The following is a 19,019-nucleotide window of genomic DNA, read 5'->3' as shown; positions in this document are numbered from 1 at the left end:
TATTATGACATAGTCAGTTTTTCAATGGTGTTCAATGTGGATTGTTTCTAATAACACAATTCCAAAGTTTGCAAATGATTCATTTCTTAAATATAATTAGGGGTATTTTCAAGATTTCCCCTTCATAATTTTCTTCTTCCTTCAGTTTTTTATGTACTTTTTGAAAGGCAGAAAAAATTGGAAAGTCTCGGTAATTATCTGGAAAGTTCTCATAGTCCAGAGCTTTTCTTATTTTGTCCATGGGTGTGACTTCAATGTCTATGCCTTTTGTCTAGTATTGAGTTGGGAAAAAAAAGTTTGTTATTTCTAAAAGGTACTTCAGAAGGCCTTTAACAATTCTGGTTTCATGAGTTTGTTGTATTTACCTAAACTGGATTGTAGATATCTATGACAAAGTTGAAATTTCTATCACCTTGAAAAACCAAAATACTGTCACATGGATAATATAATACACATGCCATGTATGTTTATACCTAGTGGGTCACTGGTAAACTCAACAGCAAGCACTTTTCCAATCTTTTGAAAGAATTTTGCAGGCAATTTCCAAAGACTAAATTATTTTCTATTCATCAAATGACAGAGCAACATTAAACTAGCCCTCTGCAGCTCTAATGGCTTCCCTGTGATCAATTTTTCTGTAGATGGCATTTATATTCAACTGTAGTTCACACTGTGAACTCAATTCAAAAACAACTTCTTATGTTACACTTCTAAGTAACAGCATGGGGTTGACATTTGGGAGAGAGAGAAAGAACATAAGTGCAAGATGAAATAAAAGCTTAATGCTTCCTTTATGTCTAAATATGGATTGATTGCATTATTTACAACAAGAAAAAATTCAGTACAGAGTGCTAGTCAGTCAACATCAGGGGCCAAATTGAAGCAAAATTTGCAAACACTTTCTGTTACTGGGTCTGAATACTTCTGTCTATATAAGCAGTGCTTTTCCTCTCCCCTTTCCTCTTGAAATTGGTGTAAATATTTTTCTCCCTTTAGTTGTAAATCTAAATTTCTTTTAGTGATGTCTGTGTGAATCACAATATACTTGCAGTGGTCCTCAGTTGTCTTTTGGAAAGACATCATTTCAGTAAGCTACAATACTTAATATCAAACCACTGGTATTTATTTTAAAAATCCCATATTTAAATAAAAATTTACTTTTATTTAAAAGTCTGTCATCATCACCAGCAACAATAATAGCAAAGACTTCAGAAACTTTGCATATACTGTTCCTTCTATTTGGAGGTCTCTTTGTCCACTAGGTCTCTTTATTTTTTTAATGTTATGTATATCTCAGCCTCTTAATTTCTTCATAGTAGCTTTTCATAATTTATGATTATTTTATTTCACTTTTTCTTATTTTAATTTCCCTCCCCACTAAAGAGAAATTGCCTGAAGGCATATATCCTTTCTGTTTTAATCTCCTTTACTTACCTAACCCTGTTCATTGCTCATGGGAGGCACTACTTTCTTGAGTGAAAAACGGCTTTATCGTATTTCCAAAAATAAAAATAAAAAGGCTCAGTTTTCTGTTTATCCAATCAGAATAGGGAAAGATTTTGTTGAATGTGAGCTCTGCTTTCTCACAATTTAGAGTGGATGACCAAATATAAGATGGAAAACCTAAGCAGTGGCAGTGTGAATGTGTGATGCATGTAGATTACTACTTTTCAGAATTAATTTTGGTGTCATCTAAAGGGCATGGAAAATCAAGCTTAGACCCAGGGGTGGCATTTAAAATCAGAGCTGTCCTTGGTGTTTCATGAAAGCCATTTCTCATATTTTCTTTGCATGTTCTTCCATGACTCTTGAAGAAAATTTCTGCAACAAATTTATGAAAAGAAGGAAACTAGAAAGTAGATGAATTTTCCTACTTTAAGAAATGCAAAGGAAGTGAAATCACCTCTCAAGAAGAAATATAATAATATATGTTACCACATATTGAGCTCTCACTGTATGGCTGCCTCTGGGTCACCTCGCTGTACATTATATCCTTTAATGCTTAAAGAAAACTCTAGAAGAAAGTACAATCATCTCTGTTTTTTAGTTGAGAAAAGAAGTTCTGAGTCATTAAATAAATAGACTTCTCATACAGCTCATGGCTGAGCTGAGACTCACATTCAGTTATTTCACTCTGAAGTCTTTTTCTAGTTCTTTCCAAAAGTATCTCACAATAGGCCAAAGTTATGCAATCACTCAGAAAAAAAAATGCAAACATATTAAAGAGGAAATTTATAGATCAGTAGAAAAGATATTTATTTGGCTGTTTATAGGCATGATGGGGTCACTACAAACTAAGAGAGTACATAAAATCAGATAATCAAATTTTAAATGTTAGAAGATCAGTAAGTCTGATGCTGCTAGATGAGGAATGGGAATGGAAAGTAATTTGTGGACAGACTGTGAACAGACTGTGAAAGATCTCATACACCTTTCTCTAGTCTTTGTTTTCTGAAATAGAGGAGACAATGAAAATTTGAAATTAAAAGAGGATGTGATTCTATTTCAGGAGGAAAAAATCTCAAGGCAGTTTGAGGTTTGGACTGAAGATTTGAGAGTCTGGAGAGAGGGAGACACTATTTAGATGGTTAGAAGTGAACACTACACATTAGCACAATGTCCATGGGATCCAGAGATTCAGAGTCTATATTCATTGTATGCCAGTCCAACAAATGCCACAACAGAATTTTCTAAGCATACTTTTTTTTTTTTTGATCTAGGAATTAAAATAACATACTTCTTGATGTGCTTTAATAATTAAGATAACTATACTGAATATTAATACTAGGCTTAGGACTTAAACGTGCTCAGTGTTTTGTAACTGTGATTGGCAGAATAAGGGCCTCCCAAACATGTCCAGGTTCTGATTCCTCAAACCTGTGGATATCTTACTTTATATGGAAAAGGGGATGTTGCACGTATAATTATGTTGAGGATGTTGACACGGAGCAATAACCCTGGATCCTCTGGGTGGGTTCAGTGTGGTGAAAATGATGCTTCTGAAGGAAAGAGCCAGGGTCAGAGGAAATGTGAAAGGCAGAAGTAGAAGGTCTGAATCAGAGGGAGACTTGAAGATATCATGCTGTTGGCATTGAAGATAGAGGAAAGGACCACAAGGCAAGTGGTATGTGTTGTCTCCAAAAGCCAGAAAATTCAAGGAAACAAGTGCTGTTTTAGAGCTTCCAAAAGGAGCTCAGAAGCTTACCCAAAGCTTGTTTTCCAACCAGTGAAACTCATTTTTGATTCAACCTTTAGAAGTACATAATAACAAATTTATATTGTTTTAAAACACTAGGTTGTGGTAACTTGAATAGCAACAATAGAAGACTAAAGTAGTTTCTGTTAGATTTTCCAATGACAGTGATAAAGAATGTTGAAAGAATAAAATTAGAGATTTGATTGGTATTCAAATACAAAATGGAGTCTTGTAGAACCTTATTCTCAAGTCCTTGTTGGATATTTTGATAAAAGAGTTAATGCAAACAGGCTGGTGTAAGCAAACTTTAAGAAATATTGAAAGAAGATGCTCATGAAAGAAATTAGGAATTACAAGAGGTTTTATTCATTTTTTTTTTAATGAAAAAGAAGAGGGATGCTAAACTTCACTTTATACTTTCTGACTCTCATCTCACCAGATATATTCTAGCACTGTAGCACTTGGATAAAAGTACTCCTTGTTGATGAAATTGTTTTCAAAGGATATGTCTCACACTCTTTGATGAGGCTGATCTCATGTGAACACTCAGGCAAACCACCAATAAAGTTCTTGGCATTTAATCAATATTTCAGTCAAGCCCATTTGTAGGACCAAGTGGGTCAACTAAACACACCTCTTGCTACTGTGTCTAAAGCAAGTATTCTGCTTAAACACATAAGTAGGTTATCATTAACTATCATATGCTTGATTTAGGATGCATGAACCATCAAATTATTAAATTCAAGGTAAAGAAAAAACTTTTATTTATTTTTTTTTCTAATTTTATTTTATTTTTAAACTTAACATAATTGTATTAGTTTTGCCAAATATCAAAATGAATCCGCCACAGGTATACATGTGTTCCCCATCCTGAACCCTCCTCCCTCCTCCCTCCCCATACCATCCCTCTGGGTCGTCCCAGTGCACTAGCCCCAAGCATCCAGTATCGTGCATCGAACCTGGACTGGCAACTCGTTTCTTACATGATATTTTACATTTTTCAATGCCATTCTCCCAAATCTTCCCACCCTCTCCCTCTCCCACAGAGTCCATAAGACTGTTCTATACATCAGTGTCTCTTTTGCTGTCTCATACACCGGGTTATTGTTACCATCTTTCTAAATTCTATATATATGCATTAGTATACTGTATTTATGTTTTTCCTTCTGGCTTACTTCACTCTGTATAATAGGCTCCAGTTTCATCCACCTCATTAGAACTGATTCAAATGTATTCTTTTTAATGGCTGAGTAATACTCCATTGTGTATATGTACCACAGCTTTCTTATCCATTCATCTGCTGATGGACATCTAGGTTGCTGGTCAACCACTTGTAAAAGAATGAAACTAGACCACTTTCTGACACCATACACAAAAATAAACTCAAAGTGGATTAAAGATCTAAACGTAAGACCAGAAACTATAAAACTCCTAGAGGAGAACATAGGCAAAACACTCTCCGACATACATCACAGCAGGATCCTCTATGACCCACCTCCCAGAATATTGGAAATAAAAGCAAAAATAAACAAATGGGACCTAATTAACCTTAAAAGCTTCTGCACATCAAAGGAAACTATTAGCAAGGTGAAAAGACAGCCTTCAGAATGGGAGAAAATAATAGCAAATGAAACAACCGACAAACAACTAATCTCAAAAATATACAAGCAACTCCTACAGCTCAACTCCAGAAAAATAAACGACCCAATCAAAAAATGGGCCAAACAACTAAATAGACATTTCTCCAAAGAAGACATACAGATGGCTAACAAACACATGAAAAGATGCTCAACATCACTCATTATCAGAGAAATGCAAATCAAAACCACTATGAGGTACCATTTCACACCAGTCAGAATGGCTGCCATCCAAAAGTCTACAAATAATAAATGCTGGAGAGGGTGTGGAGAAAAGGGAACCCTCTTACACTGTTGGTGGGAATGCAAACTAGTACAGCCACTATGGAGAACAGTGTGGAGATTCCTTAAAAAACTGGAAATAGAACTGCCTTATGATCCAGCAATCCCACTGCTGGGCATACACACTGAGGAAACCAGAAGGGAAAGAGACACGTGTACCCCAATGTTCATCGCAGCACTATTTATAATAGCCAGCACAAAACTTTTATTTTTAAGGTGATATATGTGTGTAATCTGTATGCAGGTCAGGAGGTAACAGTTAAAACTGGACATGGAACAACAGACTGGTTCCAAATAGGGAAAAGAGTACATCAAGGCTGAATATTGTCACCCTGCTTATTTAACTTATATGCAGAGTACATCATGAGAAGTGCTGGGCTGGATGAAGCACAAGCTTGAATCAAGATTGCTGGGAGAAATATCAATAAACCTCACATATGCAAATGATACCACACGTATGGAAGAAAGCGAAGAAGAACCAAACAGCCTCTTGATGAAAGTGAAAGAGGAGAGTGAAAATGTTGGCTTAAAGCTCAAAACTCAGAAAAATAAGATCATGGTATCTGATCCCATCACTTCATGGCAAATAAATGGGGAAACTGTGACAGACTTTATTTTGGGGGGAACTCCAAAATCACTGCAGATGGTGACTGCAGCCATGAAATTAAAAGACGCTTACTCCTTGGAAGAAATTTATGACCAACCTAGACAGCATATTAAAAAGCAGAGACATGACTTTGCCAACAAAGGTCCATCTAGTCAAGGCTATGGTCTTTCCAGTAGTCATGTATGGTTGTGAGAATTGGACTATAAAGAGAGCTGAATGCCGAAGAACTGATGCTTTTGAACTGTGGTGTTGGAGAAGACTCTTGAGGGTCCCTTAAACAGCAAGGAGATCCAACCAGTCCATCCTAAAGGAGATCAGTCCTGAATATTCATTGGAAGGACTGATGCTGAAGCTGAAACTCCAATACTTTGGCCACTTGATGCGAAGAACTGACTCACTTGAAAAGCCCCTGATGCTGGGAAAAGACATAGGGCAGGAGGAGAAGGGGACGACAGAGGGTGAGATGGTTGGATGGCATCACCGACTCAATGGACATGAATTTGGGTAAACTCTGGGAGTTGGTAATGGACAGGGAAGCCTGGGGTGCCGTGGTTCATGGGGTTGCAAAGAGTGGGACATGACTGAGTGACTGAACAGACTAATATGTGTGTGTGTGTGTGTGTGTGTGTGTATTTATATAGGTGGCTCTCTGTGTATCTCTGGGTTCAACATTAGCAGATTCAAACAATTTAAGATTGAAAATATTTGAAAAAATTCAGGAAGTTTTAAAAAACAAAATTTTAATTTGCTGTATGCTATTAATAATAATTTACATAGCATTTACATTGTATTAATATTTGCAACTATCTATGTAACATTTCGGAGAAGGCAATGGCACCCCACTCCAGAACTCTTGCCTGGAAAATCCCATGGATGGAGGAGCCTGGAAGGCTGCAGTCTGTGGGGTCTCTGAGGGTCGGACACGACTGAACGACTTCACTTTCACTTTTCACTTTCATGCATTGGAGAAGGAAATGGCAACCCACTCCAGTGTTCTTGCCTGGAGAATCCCAGGGACGGGGTAGCCTGGTCGGCTGCTGTCTATGGGGTCGCACAGAGTCGGACACGACTGAAGTGACTTAGCACCAGCATGTAACAATTACATTGTTTTATGTATATATAAGTAATCTAGAGGTGATTTAAATATACAGAGGCTGTGTTAATATGTGGATAATATGCAAATTCTATGATATTTTATGCAAGGCACGTAAGCATCTGTAGATGCTCCTGGAACCAATCCCCATTGGATACTAAAGGACAATTGTATATGTATGTGTATATAGATGTATGTACATGATCTTAAATGTATACTATGTGTATATCTAGATCTTTTTGCTAATTAGTTTATTGTTTGAGTCTCAGCCCACCTTAAACTGGCCAATGGAATTAAAGTAATACAAGATGGTTGGCTTGAGTATTGTGTCACCAACTACACTAGAAAGCCTGTTAGTTTGTCACAGATCTGTCAGGTAAGAGAGGTTTATTTGATACTACATTTCCACATTTCTAATTACCCTTGATTCTGCCTGAGATAGAAGCTGAATTATACACAAGAGTTTTGTGAGTTTGGCATCTCTCAATCAGCTATAAAGAAATGTCTGGGCAAACCTCTGATTGATTGGAGATTTCCATCAGATTTTCAGATTAACTGAAAGAGACTAGACTCCATAAGGGCCGTAGAAGCAAATAGTTCATACAGGTATACAGCAATGACTTCACCAACCCAGTCAATATAGAGTAAATCAGGAAGACAAATTGAACCACATCTTTAGCTAGTCAGTTCTAGAAAATTACATATGACTTAGTCTACATCAAAGTAGAGGATTGAAGGAGAACTGGTTTAAGAGTTGTTGATCCACACAAACTCTTCCATTAAAATGGACTGATAGTGGAGGGTTTTGTTTGTCTCTTTGTTTCCTGCTTAGCAGTTTCACAGCACTTTGTATTTTCCAGTGTGCTCCTATAATCACAACCTCATTTGTGCCTTACTGGTAATTTGAGAAAACAGTGAGGGCAGAAGACGTTTTCATTTAACAGTTTAGAAAATTAAAGCAGAAAATGAAATGCTTTATCCTGTACCAGGTCATGAGTCAGTGAAGTACATAGAATTAGAACACAAGTCTCTAGCTACTGGCTGGTGTTATGGACACAAGTGGATAATATATCCTATAATCAAAGACTTATTAACTGAGATGATTCCCAAGTTCATTTTGGACATGACCAACTTATCTATATGGAAAAGAACTTTGATTTTCAAACTTTTTAAACCATCTATTCATTCCCAATACACAGGACACAAAGAATACAGTATTTAATGGCTTGTTCTGTTTTTTCCTGTTTGTTAGTAGCAGTGCGTTCATGTCTTAGTCATTTTCCAAATTTCAGCAACTATATTTGTTACTCTTTTTCATTGGAATTAAGAGACCAAAGAGTGTGTTTCAAAAAGCCTGTTTACACAAATAGTTTATGTTTATCTACAATATATAAGAAATACATAAGTATTATTCACTTATAAAAAGAATAAATTGCAGTTCTTACTAAGCCGTATCTGATCAGACAATTCCCTGTTTACTACTTTGACTCATATTATGGAATGTTTGTGCAGCACCAGACTCATTCATAGGACAAATGCAGCAATAGTCAACTATTAATCCTTTATTCAGTAGGTCCTATCTTTGTGAAAAATATTTAGTTTATTGTTAAGAGAGAGAAAAAGAGCAGAAGAGTTAATTCTTGGATTTCAGAGGCTTTCCAGTAATTTGCAGTGATATAATATCATAGAAGGAAAGATCTAGGTATCTGACAGTGCAGGAATCACATCAAGACTCAAATGGTAAGACAAACAAAAACAAACAAAAAACCTATTTAATAAGCATTTACTAAAGTATGTGTGGGACACTTTCTATTATGTATCTCTTTCAATCTTGAACAAGGCCCAGTGAGAAAATCAGTACTATTTATTCTTCACTTTACAGATGAGGATATTGAAACTAAAAGATTAAATTAACCACTTAACATCCCCAGAATGGGAGGTCAGATTTTGAACCCAAGTTGGAAGAGGACATCAAAGACATTGTATTCTTTGTCTTTCATCTATATACTTAAAATATTTTCTCTTTTGCAACTCCAGAAAGATCAGAACAGTTCATTTTGGTTGTTATCAGAAAGTTTCAACAACTATCCAGATTTATAGGCCAAATCCACTGATCAAATAAAGCAATCAGTAAAATGATGAGGTGGGATGAATGACATTGAAATTGAGCAATAAAATACTTCTTATTGGAGGTGAATTGTGGTCCCTACAGTGTGATGTATACTTACGGGACTTCTTGGTGGTAACGTTGACTGGAGGGCTTGAGGGCCCTGTCCCGGCAGTGTTATAAGCTCTCACAGAAGCAAAGTAGACGGTGTTAGCTTTCAGGCCTGTGATATTTTTGGTTGTGATGTTTCCACTGACCCTGATTTTGCCAATCATGGATTCTTTGGAATCATCTGTCCAGTATAAAACCTGCTCATTAAAAACATAAAATAAGCAATTTATTGTTTCCTAATAACTGCCAGCCACAGTGGTGTATGGGAAGAAGTCAGGAGCACAAATGAGAGGATATTTTTCAATTAAAATGGTTATACAATGAAAACAAAATAATCAAAGTCCAAAATTTATATGGAAGAAATTTAAAAAAATATGAAATCACAATGGAAATGAGAAAACCTATTTTTTATCACAATAAAATATTTCATGAAATATCTAAAAGGTAACAGCTTTATCCCCCCCCACCAAAAAAAAAGTAAAAAGTGAAAGTGTTAGTCACCCAGTCATGTCTGACTCTTTGCAACCCCATGGACTGTAGCCCACTAGGCTCCTCTGTCCATGGGATTCTCCAGGCAAGAATACTGGAATGGGTAGCCATTCTCTTCTCCAGGGGATCTTCCCGACACAGGGATCGAACCCAAGTCTTCAGCTTTGCAAGCAGATTCTTTACTGTCTGAGCCATCAGAGCTGAAGCCTCAGGTATACAGTAGTAAGTTAGAACAAAATAAGAGTCATACTTTCAATGAAAGACTCACATTATGATGTTTTGCTATTGACATTTCTTCCAGAGTTCTTTGAGTCACAGATGAATTATTAATTCAGCATATACTGATCCCTTCCTATACATTAGCACTGTTTTAAGCAAATTGGAAAAGACAAGAAAGCATAAGGCGTGCCTTTGCACCACTTATAATCTAGTTAAGATGTTAGAGCACATATGTGAAAAGAAAGCAGAGGATGCATCTGCCGAAAATCATATGGAAATAAATGCTATAAGACTTTGAAGACACATAAAACCAGAAAATTATCAGATAAGAGTTCAAAGAGCAGGGGAGAGTAGAGATGATCTTTGAGAAATAAATAGGGTTCACTTAAGAGGTATGGCCTTCTAGGACTGGAGTGGTAGAGGCACCTACAGAAAGTAGAACTTTCTGTTTGGACAACATGGTTCTTATAAAAGGAGAAAAAAGAATAAAGGCAAAATCCTACTTTCATTCTAACACCAAAACAAAGAAAACCTTGTTACTCATTTTTGAATCATTAGATTTGCAAGTCAAAGAAGAGTAATTGATTAATAAGTCCCATCTATTAACTTTGTGAGAATGAAAGACTGTAAGTTTGAAATGATTTGTTTCACTCTATATAGACTATAAAGGCAGATTAGGAGAATGCAAGCTTTATCTTGTCACATAATTGCCTTTTCCAAGATGACTAACTTTTTTCAAGTAATGCTCCAGTTCAGGATTAGGTTTCCCGGTAAGATTCGTCTATGGTTTAACATCACTAAAGATTAAATGCTTATTTCTCCCCAAGAAACAAACATGACTGTAGCTTGGATAATTAAATAAGATAATCACCTAATGACTTTTAAAATTCTACCATTTGTTAATTTACTTGCTTAGGATCACCTGGAAAGATCCTCTTCATTAATTCCCCTCTGTAGCTTTAGACCCACACTATCTTATATTCAGGGTTTCCTGGGTTGGCTCAGTGGTAAAGAATCCACCTGCAATGCAAGAGATGCAGGAGACACAAGTTCTTTCCCTGGGTCAGGAAGATCACTTGGAGGAATAAATAGCACCTCACTCCAGTATTCTTGCCTGGGAAATCCCATGGACAGATGAGCCTGGTGGGCTACAGTCCATGGGGTCACACAGAGTCAGACACAACTGAGCACAGAATAGCGCAACTTATATTAAGGACTAGATTGGTAGTATAGGATTGTTGAACAGAGCTATTGCTAGCTGGCATATTCAGAGTGCAGAGTGAAATTATTGTGGATTACCTCATAGCCCAGAACTCTTCCAGTGTTTCTATTCCAGGCAATAGCATTCCATGAAACCTCCATTTCTGAAGCAGAAAAGCTTTGAACAGAAGTTCCCCTTGGGGCCAGTTGAGGTTCTACCATCCAGAGAAAGACACAACCATCTTAAGCCGAGTGGTTCATAGAAAACAAATGCAAAATATACATACAGTCTCAAAGAGGACAATTCCAGTATTGACTACAACTTACCATCTTCCCCAGAATAGATAATGGATGCAGTACTCAGGGGTCCTTCTCCTTCCTTATTATATACACCCACTTTGATTTCAAAGGGAGAGAGAGGGATGATGTTTTCATTTCTGTAAATAAACCTTGATGACTCTACAGATGGTACTCTTTCCTTGGTCCAGGTTGTCGAGCCTACTGGCCGCAGCATGACGATGTATCCAAAGTCCTCTCCATTCTGTAGTTCTTCTGGAATTGACTTGGGCAGAAGTGATCAGTCACTGAGTATTTACAAAAATATTTTGTATAGCTATTATAATATTGATTGATTATTTGGCATATCTTTTATAGAGATAAGATGGATATTTACACTGATTAATGAAGTTATTTAAAAAATAAAATTTCTATTGGGAATGCCAATTAGAAAAATGATCCCAATTAAAGATACTCAGATAAATAAATGAAAAATTTAAATGGAAATGTAAAACAGGTTTTACATGCTTATATCACCTTCCCTCCCTGCTGCTACCTCTTGGCAACCACAAGTCTGATCTCTATGTCTGTGAGTCTGTTTATGTTTTGTAGATAGGTTTATTTGTGCCATATTTTAGATTCCACATGTAAGTGATATCATGATAGTTGAATTTCCCTTTTTGAACTACTTCACTTAGTATGATAATCCCTAGTTGCATCATGTTGCTGCAATGGGCATTATTTTGTTCCTTTTATGGTTGAGTATTATTTCATTATATATATATATATATATATATATATATATATATACATACACACACACACACAAAGAAGATGCATACACACACACACACACACACACACACACACACACATACTCGCCACATATTCTTTATCCATCAGAATCTCTGAATGCTTTAAGTCCTCTCCATTATGGAATTTGAATATGATACATAGGTGTTTGGGGGCAATAATAAATAAACTTAGAGCAAGCAATAAGTAGAAAAAGTACAGTAGCAGGACGCTGAGGCAGTGGAAGCTAAGAAAAAATTGAGGCTGTAAATTATACAGAGAAGAGACAGAATTTAGCTGTTAGTCAAGTAGAAAACTGGATGTAAAGTAAATGGGAAGAACTGAAGGACGAGCAGGAGGGACTGTTGGAGCTGGGGCTGGATTATCAGAGTCGCTGACAGCACTGGACAATTTTTCAGTTCTTCATTTAATCTGTCTGCTTAGCTACTGAGACTGTTTTCCATTCTCAGTATTTCTCAAGTAGCTTTAAAATCAGTTCAGTTCAGTTTAGTCACTCAGTGGTGTCCAACTCTTTGCCACCCCATGGGCTGCAGCACATCAGGCTTCCCTGTCCATCACCAACTCTTGGAGCTCACTCAAACTCATGTCCATCGAGTTGGTGATGCCATCCAACCATCTCATCCTCTGTCATCCCCTTCTCCTCCTGCCTTCAATCTTTCCCACCATCAGCGTCTTTTCCAGTGAGTCAGTTCTTCACATCAGGTGGCCAGAGTATTGGAGCTTCAGCTTCAGAATCGGTTCCCTCCAAAGAATATTCAGGGCTCATCAAGAGGCTCCCACTTTCTGCCTTTAGAGTGGTATCATCTGCATATGAGTTTGTTGATATTTCTCCCAGCAATCTTGATTTGAGCTTATGCTTCATCCAGCCCATCATTTCACATGATGTACTCTGCCCATATAAGTTAAATAAGCAGGGTGACAATATACAGCTTTGATATACTCCTTTCCCAATTTGGAACCAGTCTGTTGTTCCATGTCCAGTTCTAACTGTTGCTTCTTGACCTGTATACAGATTTCTCAGGAGGCAGGTAAGGTGGTATGGTATTCACATCTCTTTTAAGAATTTTCCACAGTTTTTTGTGATTCACACAGTCAAAGGATTTGGTGTAGTCAAACAGAAGTAGATATTTTTCTGGAATTCTCTTGCTTTTTTAATGATCCAACAGATGTTGGCAATTTGATCTTTAAAATAAATCCGTATTAGTCAAGATGACCTGATCTCTACTTCTTACCATGTAGAACAATCTAACAAATACAGACAGTGAAAAGTGGAAGAAATACACAGTCCTGAAATCTTAGAAAATAAAATGCTTTCTTGTGTTAACACTTCTCTTTCACAGATAGATCAGAATTAAAACAGTTAATTTTGAGTGGTATGGAAGTGATTTATAAGAGTTTAAGACACTTGCTAGAGTATTTGACTTGTTTTGGATGCTTCTCTAATCTCAGATTTAGGACTTCTGCTTTTGTTAGCTAAGTACAATTAATGTTTCACATGGCATTCCCTCAAGAAAGATCTGCATCCGACATATTCAGTTTAGAAGGGAAAAGAGACTTCTTTAGGTTCTTCCTTTCATCCTTTTCATATTGGCTGATCCAATGATGGAGAAATATACAGAGCTATTTAAGGTGGGCAGAAAGATAATTTTCTCCTTTAAACAAAGAAAGTATTCAACAGTATACAAAAATTCAGACATTCCACTGGTAATGAAATCTCTTAAAGCTGATAAAGGCTAAAAATATAATTTTTCACCACTGTGTCTGTAGGAAATAAATTTTTAGTATAGACGAAGAGTCAACAAAGCTATGGCCTTTGAACCAAACCTGATCTATAGCCTGGTTTTGAAAATAAAGTGTTTTGGAAACACAGTCACACCTGTGTTATGTATAATGATATACGGCTTTTGAATGACAATGGCAAGGTTGAACAGTTATAAAAAAAGACCATACATCCTGTAAGACTGAATAGTTTCACTGACCTTTTAGAAAAAAGTGTACCAACTGCCAGTTTAGGTGTTTATCTTTTACTGTACAGTGTTTTATAGTCACATTTTATGTGAGATATTTACCACAAGCATCTCAAAGTTGGGAGTACTTTGGAGTATAAATGAAGATAAGATGCGAAGATATGAGTAAAAATACTTTAGAAAAGGAGTTAGCAGTTATTCCATCTCTAAGATTAGATATCATGTCTGCTGCTGCTGCTGCTAAGTCACTTCAGTCATGTCCAACTCTGTGCGACCCCATAGACAGCAGCCCACCAGGCTTCCCTGTCCCTGGGATGCTCCAGGCAAGAATACTGGAGTGGGTTGCCATTTCCTTCTCCAATGCATGAAAGTGAAAAGTCAAAGTGAAGTCGCTCAGTCGTGTTCGACTCTGTGCGACCCCATGGACTGCTGCCTACCAGGCTCCTCCGTCCATGGGATTTTCCAGGCAAGAGTACTGGAGTGGGGTGCCATTGCCTTCTCCGGGTATCATGTCTAGGTTAGTGCAAACAAAACAAACCAAAATAGAAATATACACAAAATACACAAAACTTTGGTATAGAAGAAAACATAGGTCTATTATACTACAGTGTAATTATAAACCACAATGATGGAGTCAAACTGAGTTTAGAACAGTGATTGGACCTGGATTAGTGCTAAAAGTTCAAGGGGGTACTTCTTCATCCACAATGAATGACTTTGGCCTTCAGTGGTCTCTTTGTACTCCCAAGTTCTTTTTCAAAACCTTGTTCAGATATGCTATGATGATATGCTACTGACCTCCTCTCAGACTGAGTTAAGACTGTCCTGTTGGGTTCTGAGCATTCAGACCTTTTCTTAAAAATTTATTTTTGTACCCTGACTGCTTGGAACAGTGTGATTACTCATTAATTACACGTTCATTGAATTAAAAACATTACTACATTCCTGGTGGCTCAAACTAATGTGTTCATCTCCTCCTAAGTATACATACCTGATTCCTTGAAGAAGTTCAGGCACCAGAAGAATTTGGCTCAGTAACTGCATGTACATGATGCCAAATGTGAATGATAAATGGGAATTTGCATCCATTTATACAGTTTCTGTTAGTATCTGCATATTTGATATCCCAAGAAAAATACACAAAGGGATTGATTTTAATTGAATTTTTTAAAAATTTAGGTCAGAAAAAAATTTTTGTAAAGTGATAGATTCTCAAATATTGGGGAATCTAGGGTCTCTTGCAGTAACACAAAAGCAGCAATATAGAACACATAAGAGAATAGGACTGGTGGTGGTGAATGTATTTCAGGCAGGAGGCCAGATTTGGCCTGTAGGTGAAGGTCTTCAGAACCCAGCTTAAGAAAAAGAACACTATAAATCATGGAAAGATTTTTTGTTGTTAATATCATCTCTATTTAAGAATAGTATACATAGAATTTCCCATTATCCCCATGTATAGACTGAGTAAAAACCACTATTTACCTACCTTCAGTAATTTCTGACCATGGAGGAAAAAAATAGGTGAAGTCAGACCACTGATGAAATACTCATATGACTTTCAAAGAATGTTGAAACCTATATAACCTACTCACCATTCCATAAAAACAATCCTTTTAGACCACTCGAGAGTCAGTGTTTTTTGTGGGAAACTTGTTTGGTAGACAGGAATTATTTTAACTTAATATTCAAAGCAAATACAGAACTCCCACCTTCCCTGAACCTTAACTTTGCATAGGGACCATTGGAATTCTAATTCAGGACAAAGTGAAAGAGAATGGAATGAAAGTCCTGTGGTCAGATGCTTCTCTGTCCATCAGTCTCACGTTTCTAAGTCTGTTTTCTGGATGTGGCATCATGACCACCTAACATTGTCATGGAGTAAATGACATGAAATGTCCAGCACAGCATCTAAAATCCTGTAAGTTCTCGACAAGTGAGTTACCCCTGTGTCAGGCCTCTTAGGATCCCATCGCTCTCCCAGGGCCACACCTGGCTCCTGGCTCTGTCTGTCCCAACTTTTAGAAAACATCTATGTGTCTCCATGTTCTCTCATATGAAGAGAGCTTAATACTACTATTCTTTCTGTAATGGAATTTTGTGAGGAATAAAATGAACCCTGTATATAGAATGTTTTATACTACTGCAGAATCATTTACAGATGCAATGTATTACTACTCTTCTACAATGGTATTTCTCAACCTCAGTGCTCTTGACATCTGGGGGCATGTATTTTCTTGTCATGAGTGGGGGTGGGTACTATCCTGTGCATTGCAGGATGTTCATCAGCATTCTTGCCTCAGATACAACCCTCCCCTCAGTTGTAAAAAACCATACATGTCCTCAGATATTGTAAAATATCTCCTGAGGCATGAATCACCCCCGACCTCTTAATGAGAGCCCCTCTAATGTATCAGACATCACAATTTTTAACTAAAACATCCATGGCCATCATGTTCTTAGGTGTAATGTTAAAATGTCCAAAGAAGTAGATGTTATGGCTATGAAAATTATCATCACTGTGTCAAAAGCAAGTACACGGGGCAATGACATAGTAAGGCTCTTTTATCAATTATACCTGAGGCTCAAAGCTGATAATAAAGGCATGAAATGCAATGCATTCCAAAGAATACAAACCATTTATATGTAGGACTCCTTGGCACAACTTAGCCTATGAAAAATAAAAGTGAAAGTCGCTCAGTCGTGCCCAACTCTTAACGACCCCATGGACTGTATAGCCCATGGAATTCTCCAGGCCAGAATATTGGAGTGAGTAGCCGTTCCCTTCTCCAGGGGATCTTCCAAACCCAAGGATTGAACCCAGGTCTCCTGCATTGCAGGTGGATTCTTTACTAGCTGAGCCACAAGGGAATGACCCAAGAGAAATGCACAGAAAGGGAGTGCTGATTTAAGGGAGAGACTAGTGGGGAGATATTTCTTTTGAGACAATTGTAGAAAAAGCTGTGTATTCCCAGCCCCTACCCAAGAGAAGTAAAGGGGCTACTTCTTACCTCTTGCCTAACCAAGTGACAAGGCTTCAGGAAAAAAAAAAAAAAGACTCATGGAATGTGGGGGATATGGGGAATTTGTCTGGAATTTGGGGGATGTGGGTTCTTTTAACTGACAAATGCCTGAGAAACTTCCAAAGAGGAGAGAGACCTGGACAGTGTATTGTAGCAGAGTAAAGACAGGCCAAGTGGGGACTCATTGCACCTCCACAGAACATGGAACAAAGGTGTATGTTTGCTGAGAGCAGATTTGAAGCCCATGTAGGAAGCTGTCTGTGAGCACCATTAAAAGGGGCTGTCCGCAAACAGTGTCTAGAGGAGAGAGACGACCTATGACCGAAAATCTGGCCATGGATCACCAGACTCCAGTAACTGAGGAGACCTTCCAACAGCCTGTGCCAAGAGATGACAACTAGAAGGCCCCAGTGGGGCACCTCCTGGACCTTCCCCACCACCACCACCAAAAAAAATCATGGCAAAACAAACAACTGCTCTCTGAAATGTCAGTTAGAGTATACCAAAGTCAAATTACAAATGACCATCAATCAGGACTATTTCTGTCCATTACCTCTTCTCCCAATCCTAATTCACAATAACTCTGGAGGAATTATCTTGGGAAAGGAGAAATTGAATAGCAGAATGAAGGAAAGGGGAGAACTAAATATGTATTCTCTTTCACACTATTGAATTCCTTCCCTAAGGCAGACCTGAGCATCTGGAAATGAGAAACTTTAGATTGGTTGAAAGTCCAAATTTTATGATAATAAAAAACAGGTTTAAAAAATTTTAAAGTACAAAAATCAACCTACCTGTTAATAGTGATGATTACAAAAGCTATGCCATCTGCCTAAGCTTTCATCTACATGCAGGGAAGAACAAATTGGAAGGATTTAAAGAGCAATGATAGGGAAAAAATTATTTTTTACCTGCATTCTGCTGAGCCTAACTCATGAATATTTTAGAGGTAATAAATAAAATAATTTCTAGTTCATCAACTAGTAACAAAAATGCTACTGACCCACCATCAGCAGACACTGGGCCATGTTTCATATTTGGGAAAGAATTGTATTGAGTTAGTCAACACAATTGCTGGGGGAAAAATACTCTTTTAATTGGGGGAAAAATACAAAAAATTTCCAATACCTCCTCTAAATTATGCATCATCAGGAGTCTCTCATACCATGTATTTTTATATACTCAATAGTGATCAAATAAATCTTCTTTGTTTTTCAATATTCTTCTTGGCCAGCTAAATCTTTTTCCCTCAAAATAACTGAGTTGGATAGAAAATTACCTCCCAAGTAATGATGAGTTCAGACCGACTTCCTCCTCCTCCATTGATGTTTGTTGGTGCCACGGCAGGGACTAAAAGCAACCAAGAGAAATGTAGGATGGCAATTATTAAAGTATTTTTTCATCATGAAGAATTTTATTTTTGGATTTCACCTTAAAAAAATCTCACGCAGGCACATTATGAGAGAGTCTTCATTTTTAATGAACATAAATTATGTTTACAAATATCCAAATTTCTAAGAGAGAGGACACAGTGTTTGATACATGAGCACCCTGGCTCCAAAATCGAGTAACATCATGTGTTTGATATTATTATGCATCATCTACTAATTGGCAAAATGATGTTCCATTCAGATGGTAACAGCAACACTGCTGATTTAGTGCCTAATTATACAGTTGTGCTGTAAACAAATTACTGAGGCAGTCTATTAATTAATTTTTTTCCAATAAACAAACTAAAATAATTTTTCTTTTTGTTAGTCATCAGGATATTTTAACGATTAAAAATGAATCCTTAAAATATATCAATTAAAATACTCTTGGTTTATAATTTCATGTTTGAATCTCAAATCTCTCACTACAGAATAGGACCTTTCCTCTAATTTTTCACAGTCAATGTAAGAAGATGTTCTCTGATCAAGGACATGATTGAGAGAATTACCTGGGTTTAACTTCAGTACCCTAAGACTCAGTGGTAGAATAATACAGAGACTGATCATGTTTA

At 37.1% G+C, this 19,019-nt stretch overlaps 1 protein-coding gene across 2 annotated transcripts in view; it reads right to left on the bottom strand.

The window, feature by feature from the left end:
- The window catches only part of CNTN6 (contactin 6), a 322,024-nt gene that overhangs the window by 6,756 nt on the left and 296,249 nt on the right, over positions 1 to 19,019 (bottom strand). For both annotated transcript variants that reach the window (XM_027523249.1, XM_027523250.1), the window contains exons 17-20: positions 18,297 to 18,367; positions 11,269 to 11,503; positions 11,041 to 11,156; positions 9,044 to 9,230 (exon numbers count right to left, since the gene is read on the bottom strand). In XM_027523249.1, the coding sequence (XP_027379050.1) occupies positions 9,044 to 9,230; positions 11,041 to 11,156; positions 11,269 to 11,503; positions 18,297 to 18,367 (609 nt within the window). The remainder of the gene's footprint in view (positions 1 to 9,043; positions 9,231 to 11,040; positions 11,157 to 11,268; positions 11,504 to 18,296; positions 18,368 to 19,019) is intronic.

Source organism: Bos indicus x Bos taurus, chromosome 22 (genome assembly GCF_003369695.1).
Source record: "Bos indicus x Bos taurus breed Angus x Brahman F1 hybrid chromosome 22, Bos_hybrid_MaternalHap_v2.0, whole genome shotgun sequence".
Taxonomy (NCBI): Eukaryota; Metazoa; Chordata; class Mammalia; order Artiodactyla; family Bovidae; genus Bos; species Bos indicus x Bos taurus.
This window is presented reverse-complemented; position numbering and strand designations above follow the sequence as displayed.